The following is a 9,603-nucleotide window of genomic DNA, read 5'->3' on the forward strand; positions in this document are numbered from 1 at the left end:
TGCTTGCGTTCCGAGCGCCCATGGGCCTTGAGTGCCTCGCGCACTCGGTTCGTGGGCTGCTCTTCGTATTCGCGACTTAATATCGTTCCGGATATTATTTACCATTTCGTATACGACGAATTACCGTCGTACGATACGATTTATTCGTTTCGCCTAGCTTACGAATATTCGCGATACGATATACGATTCCGATGCAAGGTCGTATCGTATAATACGTTTTCCAACTAATTCCCAAAAAGATATTAAATGAATTTCCGATTCATTTAATCCGGGGATCTGTTACATGTCATTGGTGTGACCTTGTAGGTTCAGTCAAGAGTAAGCTGTGAGCTTAATATTCATTAGAACTCACTGATCAGAAGCATTGCTCCAGCTAGCTGTTCCGATCACTTGATCTCACTGAATTAATTGTTCGCAATTAATCTGAACCTTGGTATTAGCCTTCTACTTCTCCTTAGTCCCTGCGAGTTGGAACGTAAGTGTGAGCCACAACCAGTATCTAATACCCAAGAAGTAGAATTAGCCAGATTACAATGTATAACATATATACCTGAAGTAGAAGCAACGTTCCCGTTCTTCTCATCTTCCTTTTTCTTCAAGCAATCCCTCTTCCAATGCCCCTTCTTCTTGCAGTAGAAGCATTCAGAGTCGGCAGGAGAACGAGTCACCCTCTTCTGTTTACCAGAACTGGTGCCGGTTGGACTTGGATGAGGGCGTAGCCTTGCCTTTACCCTTCTTGCCCTTATTCTTGCCTGATTTCTTGAAGTTCTTTCCCTTACGCATCATAAGCACTTCGTGCTTATTCTCTTGCTTGAGCGTCTTTTCAGCGGTTTTCAGCATACCGTGAAGCTCAGTAAAAGTTTTCTCCATGCTGTTCATGTTGTAATTCAACTTGAACTGATCATATCCACTATGAAGCGAATGGAGAATGATGTCAATAGCCATTTCATTTGAGACGTCTGAATCTAGAGCTCTCATATTCTCAAAGAGTCCAATTATTTTAAGAACATGTGGGCTCACTGGTTTTCCTTTCTTGAGCTTAGTCTCAAGGATCAACCTCTGAGTCTTGAATCTTTCGATTCTGGCTTGGTCCTGAAACATGTTCTTCAACTCCGAAATGATTTGGTAAGCATCCGAGTTAATAAACGTTTTCTGAAGTTCATGACTCATGGATACAAGCATCACACATTTGATATCCCTGTTCGCCTGGATCCAACGGTTAAGGGCAGCTTGAGTTAAGTCCGGCCCAGCGGCCTCCGGTAACTCTTCCTCAAGGACATATTCCTTTTCTTCATGCATAAGAACTAGTTGCAAGTTCCTTTTCCAGTCGAGGAAATTGTTGCCATTCAACTTCTCCTTGTTGAGAATTGAACGCAGGTTGAAGTATTGTTATTGTTTGCGGCCATTTGATTACTATAATCGAAAAGAATTTGCAATAAATAACCATTCATAAGTTTTAATAACTTTGAAATAAAAGCTAACATACAATCATTAAAGCTATTAAACATTTCATTCATGCAAAAAGCAAAACATGGTCCAAAATGAATGAAACGATTCCAAGACCCCAAAAGTCCTAAATCCTTAAGCAGCTTTGGCATGTCTTAAGTAGTTTAATATTCTAGGTAAGCAAAACCTATTGCTAGTAATCTCCAAATTACTCTTGGTTAATAAATTAATACCATAATTTATCCCATTGCCACAACATAATGCCATTGTTGTTTGAGTTGAAACCACAATCAACGTGCTCCTTTTGGACGCCTTACCACCTAAGTCTACTAAAATAACACCTCGCTTTGGCGGAAACCTACTATCTTAGATCCCTAGATTTTTGTAAGTGCTTGTTTGCAAGGAAATTTTTAAACTCAATATTACTTTGGACCTAGTTGTTTCTATGTTGGTTCGATTATTTAGTCACTAGTAGAAAAAACCTTTGTTGCAGCCCCTTTATTGAAGGGGGCATAAAGAAGTACGCTTCAACAACCAATCGGTCAACGCGGGTCAAACATTATAAACTGTTGTTGAAGCGAACATTTTTGTTGTTCGCTTCAATAGCAGTTGTTGAAGGGGGGATTAAATGTTCGCTTCAACAAATAACAGTTGCATATACTCCAACTTTTGATTCTCTCTCCTCCTCATTTCTTCTGTTAACTTGAAAGATTCATTTCTCTCTCTTCTCTCCCCTCTCCTCTCTCCCGGTTCAAAACTCCTCAAACCATCCGCCCCTTTCCATGGAAGGTCTATCTTCTCTCCCTCTCCCCCATTCTCTATAATTTCAAAGAAGGTGTCTTCATAAACGACCTCGATTTCGTTTTCTTTCTCTCTCCTCTTTCAAAAAAAAATTCGTGTTAGATCTAGATATTTCAAGCGAAAACGAGGGAGTGCATCGATCAAGCTGGTAGCTTTACTGTGTTGAGCATGGTATTTAGGTATAACCTCTCTTCTTCTCTCAAGATCTATCGTTTCTGCTTTCTTTTTTCTTAATTTTATGCTGATATTGCCAAAAATTGATGTTATGGGTGTTGAATTCGTTCAGTTTGATCAGTTGATTGTTCCTGATGAATATCGTTGCCCCATTTCTAAAGAAATTGTGAAGGACCCTGTTATTTCATCTACTGGAAGGTTTGATTCCTATCTGGATTTTTCTTTAAATTTCATGGGTTTTTGTTTAACTTTTCTGGGTTTCGACTGAATTTTTCTGTTAATTTTTAATTATTTTTCTTGGGAATAGAGATTGGTTATTTTATTTAATTAATTTTCCGGATAATATCAATTTATGAATTTTTGTGGGATCGTTTTCAATTTTTCGCTGGAGTGTCGATTTGGCATTTTCTTGAATGCTACATGAACTTTTCGTGTTTGGTGAACTGAAATTTTCTATCAGTCGGTGGATTTTCCAGAAATTCTGGGAATGAAAACTTTATAGTATAATTTAAATGTATGGATATCATGTTATTCTACTTAATTGTTTTTGTAAATGATGAAATATTTGACAGTAGACACTGAATAGCTTAGCAATGAGAGCTGTTTTGTATGAACTGTACAGTGGGAAAATGCAAGAAGTCTATTGCCTCCAAATGTTAGGGTTGTGGAAATGAGTATGAATGATTCCTGGTTTCGTGATTCAAGACCTACTGTGAGTCTTATCCTTTCTCCTTACAGCTTGATTACTTTTTATCAAGGAGTTTTCTTTTCCTTCCATTTATAATTATTCCTAGATTTTAAGCAATGATTTTTAAGTAACATCTCTTTTGAACTAGTTTCTCGTAAGGAAGAACAACATGAAGAGTGTAGCTGGAATCGATTGGACTTTCAACAGTTAGGGTGGTAAGCCCTCCATGTTGATTCTTAAGAAGTATTTTTGATGATATAAGCTTTTCTAAGTTAAGTTTAGCCTAATGTTACAGTGCCAGTGTATGCTTCAGCATGTTCCAGCTTCAGTGATGTTCAATTATTGTTCTTATGTGTCTTATATAACATTGAAGAGCTGTGGTCTTGTAGATTGTTTTCCTAGGGTCTGAATTGGCATAGGAGGGAGTGTTAATTCAAAGTTGTATTTTTGTGGTGAAAACAAAATATTGGATTGTTTTTGTGTTTATCCGAGTGCATAAACTACACATTTAAGTTTGTTTACACCCTTATTGACTTCTTGTTTTAGATGTTTAAGTACGCTTTCGAAACACATATTGACTTCTTGTTTTAGATGTCTTGTTTTAAGTAGAGGTATCCTGAGTTTGGTTGTTGTTATATCTCTTAGGCGTTGATGATGGATGCTATAAGGATTGGAGTCATGACATTCTTGTTTCAAGGAAGGTTAGTTTGTAAGTCAGGATCCCTAATGATGTTCAAAGTTGTGCATACGTTGACCATTTAATATCTACATGTCTCTCACTGTTTGCTAGATTGATTTACCCTTCTTGTGGTTGTTTGTATAATCTTTTGTTTATGGTTTTCCACTTTCCAATTTGATGTTCTATTTTCCATCTTTTTGCCTGGATTCTCATTTGTTTTACAATCCAATTTGAATATATAGGGTATGGTTTTCGATGTCCTTTAAAGGCGGTCACACAATCGGAGGTCAATCAAGAATTGGAAAGACAAGAGGTTGAAGAAATGTTAGATGATTGTATTAAAATGTATGCCCTTAAACAGGTACTATCTCTTTCTTCCCCGTCTGTAACAACACCAGTTTATTTCCCAGATCATAATAGTACCAAGTACAAATTGAGTTATCATAGGTATGTAAACTAGAATAAAGATTGAGCTCCTTCTTGCAGGTTCCCTCTGAGATAATATGCATTGAGAAAGAGTCTATAACTGATGGAATTTTGGAACTCATATCTGAATTGGGGATACAGAAATTGGTAATGGGTGCAGGATCTAACAGCAGATTTTTGAGGTGGAGATACAAATTTTGAAATGCACTTCCACATTTTTTGTTCTGTTCCGGTTTCTATAATTCTACAGTAATTGATTTTATTATAACTACTTCTGATTTTAGTGACCATGTTCTAGGCATTATTATATTGAGCAACGACAAATATCATATCGTACATGTTCTGATAAAAACGCACCTCAATCTATAGGATGACATGTCCTGTTTTGTTGCCTTGATATTGCAGGATAAAACCAAAACCCACCTCAGAACAGTCTAATGAAGTCCTTAATAAAGCTCCTGATTTCTGTCATATCTGGTTTGTATACAAGGGTCGTCTAATATATACAAGGTATATTTTGCTTGCTAAAGTTAATCAATACATGTTCATTCTCTTGGTGACTTGGTGTTACTTCAAATTGATAATTATTGTGTCTACTAGCTTCATATCTCTTAAATTGATTAATTTGTGTGGTATCAGAAATTACTAGACACAAGTTTCGTATCAAGGAGGGTAATAAGTATTCTTTTGCAGAAAGGTTTTTAATTATTTTCCTGTATCTCAAAGAAGCATTACATTGTTTTCCCTCTGACTAGAATCAGTTGTCGCATTATTCTAACTTGTCAAAACTTGGAACAAATATGACATGATTTTAAAAGATAATTATTCCTAGATTTTAAGCAATGATTTTTAGGTAACATCTCTTTTGAACTAGTTTCTCGTAAGGAAGAACAACATGAAGAGTGTAGCTGGAATCGATTGGACTTTCAACAGTTAGGGTGGTAAGCCCTCCATGTTGATTCTTAAGAAGTATTTTTGATGATATAAGCTTTTCTAAGTTAAGTTTAGCCTAATATTACAGTGCCAGTGTATGCTTCAGCATGTTCCAGCTTCAGTGATGTTCAATTATTGTTCTTATGTGTCTTATATAACATTGAAGAGCTGTGGTCTTGTAGATTGTTTTCCTAGGGTCTGAATTGGCATAGGAGGGAGTGTTAATTCAAAGTTGTATTTTTGTGGTGAAAACAAAATATTGGATTGTTTTTGTGTTTATCCGAGTGCATAAACTACACATTTAAGTTTGTTTACACCCTTATTGACTTCTTGTTTTAGATGTTTAAGTACGCTTTCGAAACACATATTGACTTCTTGTTTTAGATGTCTTGTTTTAAGTAGAGGTATCCTGAGTTTGGTTGTTGTTATATCTCTTAGGCGTTGATGATGGATGCTATAAGGATTGGAGTCATGACATTCTTGTTTCAAGGAAGGTTAGTTTGTAAGTCAGGATCCCTAATGATGTTCAAAGTTGTGCATACGTTGACCATTTAATATCTACATGTCTCTCACTGTTTGCTAGATTGATTTACCCTTCTTGTGGTTGTTTGTATAATCTTTTGTTTATGGTTTTCCACTTTCCAATTTGATGTTCTATTTTCCATCTTTTTGCCTGGATTCTCATTTGTTTTACAATCCAATTTGAATATATAGGGTATGGTTTTCGATGTCCTTTAAAGGCGGTCACACAATCGGAGGTCAATCAAGAATTGGAAAGACAAGAGGTTGAAGAAATGTTAGATGATTGTATTAAAATGTATGCCCTTAAACAGGTACTATCTCTTTCTTCCCCGTCTGTAACAACACCAGTTTATTTCCCAGATCATAATAGTACCAAGTACAAATTGAGTTATCATAGGTATGTAAACTAGAATAAAGATTGAGCTCCTTCTTGCAGGTTCCCTCTGAGATAATATGCATTGAGAAAGAGTCTATAACTGATGGAATTTTGGAACTCATATCTGAATTGGGGATACAGAAATTGGTAATGGGTGCAGGATCTAACAGCAGATTTTTGAGGTGGAGATACAAATTTTGAAATGCACTTCCACATTTTTTGTTCTGTTCCGGTTTCTATAATTTTACAGTAATTGATTTTATTATAACTACTTCTGATTTTAGTGACCATGTTCTAGGCATTATTATATTGAGCAACGACAAATATCATATCGTACATGTTCTGATAAAAACGCACCTCAATCTATAGGATGACATGTCTTGTTTTGTTGCCTTGATATTGCAGGATAAAACCAAAACCCACCTCAGAACAGTCTAATGAAGTCCTTAATAAAGCTCCTGATTTCTGTCATATCTGGTTTGTATACAAGGGTCGTCTAATATATACAAGGTATATTTTGCTTGCTAAAGTTAATCAATACATGTTCATTCTCTTGGTGACTTGGTGTTACTTCAAATTGATAATTATTGTGTCTACTAGCTTCATATCTCTTAAATTGATTAATTTGTGTGGTATCAGAAATTACTAGACACAAGTTTCGTATCAAGGAGGGTAATAAGTATTCTTTTGCAGAAAGGTTTTTAATTATTTTCCTGTATCTCAAAGAAGCATTACATTGTTTTCCCTCTGACTAGAATCAGTTGTCGCATTATTCTAACTTGTCAAAACTTGGAACAAATATGACATGATTTTAAAAGATAATTATTCCTAGATTTTAAACAATGATTTTTAGGTAACATCTCTTTTGAACTAGTTTCTCGTAAGGAAGAACAACATGAAGAGTGTAGCTGGAATCGATTGGACTTTCAACAGTTAGGGTGGTAAGCCCTCCATGTTGATTCTTAAGAAGTATTTTTGATGATATAAGCTTTTCTAAGTTAAGTTTAGCCTAATATTACAGTGCCAGTGTATGCTTCAGCATGTTCCAGCTTCAGTGATGTTCAATTATTGTTCTTATGTGTCTTATATAACATTGAAGAGCTGTGGTCTTGTAGATTGTTTTCCTAGGGTCTGAATTGGCATAGGAGGGAGTGTTAATTCAAAGTTGTATTTTTGTGGTGAAAACAAAATATTGGATTGTTTTTGTGTTTATCCGAGTGCATAAACTATCCTAGATGGCTATACTAGTCACTTGGAGTACCTGCATTACATAAAATATACATTCTATGCATTCACCCATTCGTATGCTAAAACGAATGGCACATATAATTATGCAAGTATTTACGTGAATTAATTAAAATTCACGTTCACATAAACGCGTCCTAAAAGATTAATCAATTTCCAAATTATTAATCCTTAGACATTACTCTAATTAAAATTGAATTTAATTCAAATAATGCGACCTACGAAAATAATTAAAAAATAATTATTTCATTTTAATTTCATTTGGTGGCTCCCACTCAAACCAATAATTATTCCGGATAATTAATTATAAAATATTATATTAAAACTCGCGGCCCGACCCAAGTAAATAAAATATTAAATTAAATATCCCGTTAGCCCAAATTAATGCAAGCATGAGAAACCCAACGAATTAAACAATTTCAATGAAAAAGTCCAAGTGCATGGTTGGGCTAGGCTTGCGCCCAGCCCATTGCGCTTGTATGTGGCCTACGAGGCGCACGAGCAAGCTCGCACACCCCGCAGCCTGGCGCGCGCGCGTGCCCACAGCTCGTCGCTGCCCTGCGCGCTCGTCGTGCTCATCGCAGGCTACGTGCCTTGCTTCATCGCAGCACTGCAAGCCAAGGCACTGCCTTGCTTTCCCCTTCCTCGTCCAGCGCGCGCGCGGCACACAGCTCGCTTGCTGCTGCCCGCGTCGCTGCGGCTCGACACTCGCATAGCAGCCCGCATGGCTCGTCGAGCCACACGTCCACCATACTCTTGTTTTCGTGCCTTTGGTTCATGCCTAAGGACCAACTTAGTGAAAAAAAAATTAATTTCACGAAATTTGCATTAATGTCATTTTTCATAAAAAGTTACGATTTTTATTTTCGAAAAACAACGATTTTTACGATTTAATAAAATTTAACGACAATCCAATTTCGTAAAATATTAAATCAGGGCTAACATTATTCAAATTTTTAAGAGAGAACGAATCAACTATAAATTTTGAACTTTTAAATAATAAAATCCAAAACTTTAAATCGTTCTTTAACATTTAAATTTCAGATTTTAATAATTAGGTTTAAGTGCGATTAAAATTAACGAAACCATTCAAAATTTTAATCCAATAATTTTAAAAAGTAGCCACTGACCCATGAAATTTTATCCTCTTTCCCAATTAACCGAATTATTAGACCTAAATTATTAAAAAATCAATTAAGGATCTAAATTTTACGAATTGGGGAAAAGAAAAATTAGGGTTTATACTTATCGGAAAAATCTGAAAATTTTACCATAGATCAAGAATATACCGAGTGACATTGTGTCAAAATATCAAGAAATTCCAAGTAGTTTAGGTCGACCTTTTAATTGAATTAGTTTCCGACACTTTTAATTTTTATTAAAAAATTAACAAAAACGCCCATAAAACGACACTTCGAGGCCTGTTTTTGCAATTCCGTTCTCATGAGTTGATCTTAGAAAATCGTTTTCAATCAGATTAACGTTTGAAAAGTTGAAAAACCGAATCTTTTTGAAATCAGACCGTATTACGCAATTCATCCAATAATTCATAATAAATCCGAAAATTCAACAAAAATTCCCAAAATTTCGACAACAGCAAAAACAAATAAAACATGCTAAAATATGCTTTGAATACATAAGGCTCATGATACCACTGTAGGGTAATTTAGTTAAACATAATAACATGTGCGGAAACAATCCCAAAGCCAAGAAGCATGTATAAAGCACAGATTAAGCATACTTACGTTTGAAGCGTGTTCTCCGCAATAATATGTCAACGAACACGAACTTAGAACTCCACTTGTCGTTCCTCTACTTGGTTCACCGACACGATCAAGATAATCGTAGCTTAGACAATCGATCAAGATAGTTTGCTTTTGGAAAGAACTCACTTTGGAGGCACATAGAGAATTAGGGTTCTCTGAGTCTCTAGGGTTTGAGTATGACTGAATTGTGTTATTGGAAAACTTGGGTTAGAAGATTATTAGAATAACCTTGCTAACCGGCCAAGCCACAAGGGCCACGACCGGCCAGCAAGACCACACAACACACGAGCACGCAGCGTGCTGGGCCGTGGGCCGCGCGCAGCTGCTGTTGTGTTGTTGCTTAAGCCTGCGCGCACACACGCGCATTTGGTCGGCCATGGGCCATCGCTTCCGTGTTTGCTTTGCTTGCGTACCGAGCGCCCATGGGCCTTGAGTGCCTCGCGCACTCGGCTCGTGGGCCGCTCTTCGTATTCGCGACGTAATATCATTTCAGATATTATTTATCGTTTCGTATACGACGAATCACCGTCGAACGATAGACACCTAC

At 36.5% G+C, this 9,603-nt stretch overlaps 2 protein-coding genes across 3 annotated transcripts; both read left to right on the top strand.

The window, feature by feature from the left end:
- The first annotated feature begins 1,918 nt into the window (after positions 1-1,918).
- Positions 1,919-4,898, top strand: LOC110789573 (U-box domain-containing protein 33-like). Of its 2 annotated transcripts, none has more exons than XR_008919004.1 (8): positions 1,919-2,426; positions 2,534-2,619; positions 3,044-3,133; positions 3,258-3,324; positions 3,755-3,810; positions 4,031-4,149; positions 4,275-4,396; positions 4,620-4,898. XR_008919004.1 is itself a non-coding variant. In XM_056826989.1 (8 exons), the coding sequence occupies exons 5-8, from the start codon at positions 3,761-3,763 to the stop codon at positions 4,861-4,863; spliced, it is 543 nt and encodes a 180-aa protein (XP_056682967.1). In that variant the 5' UTR covers positions 1,919-2,426; positions 2,534-2,619; positions 3,044-3,133; positions 3,258-3,324; positions 3,755-3,760; the 3' UTR covers positions 4,864-4,898. The 2 variants fall into 2 exon arrangements, 1 of the variants encoding a protein (XP_056682967.1); XM_056826989.1 differs by having other exon boundaries at positions 3,755-3,818.
- A 196-nt stretch (positions 4,899-5,094) lies between these two features.
- LOC130460028 (U-box domain-containing protein 33-like) lies at positions 5,095-6,729 on the top strand. The gene is made up of 5 exons (XM_056827684.1): positions 5,095-5,155; positions 5,586-5,649; positions 5,862-5,980; positions 6,106-6,227; positions 6,451-6,729. Exons 2-5 carry the CDS (start codon positions 5,592-5,594, stop codon positions 6,692-6,694), a joined length of 543 nt encoding a protein of 180 aa, XP_056683662.1. The 5' UTR covers positions 5,095-5,155; positions 5,586-5,591; the 3' UTR covers positions 6,695-6,729.
- The last annotated feature ends 2,874 nt before the right edge of the window (positions 6,730-9,603 follow it).

Source organism: Spinacia oleracea, chromosome 4, assembly GCF_020520425.1.
Source record: "Spinacia oleracea cultivar Varoflay chromosome 4, BTI_SOV_V1, whole genome shotgun sequence".
NCBI lineage: Eukaryota > Viridiplantae > Streptophyta > Magnoliopsida > Caryophyllales > Amaranthaceae > Spinacia > Spinacia oleracea.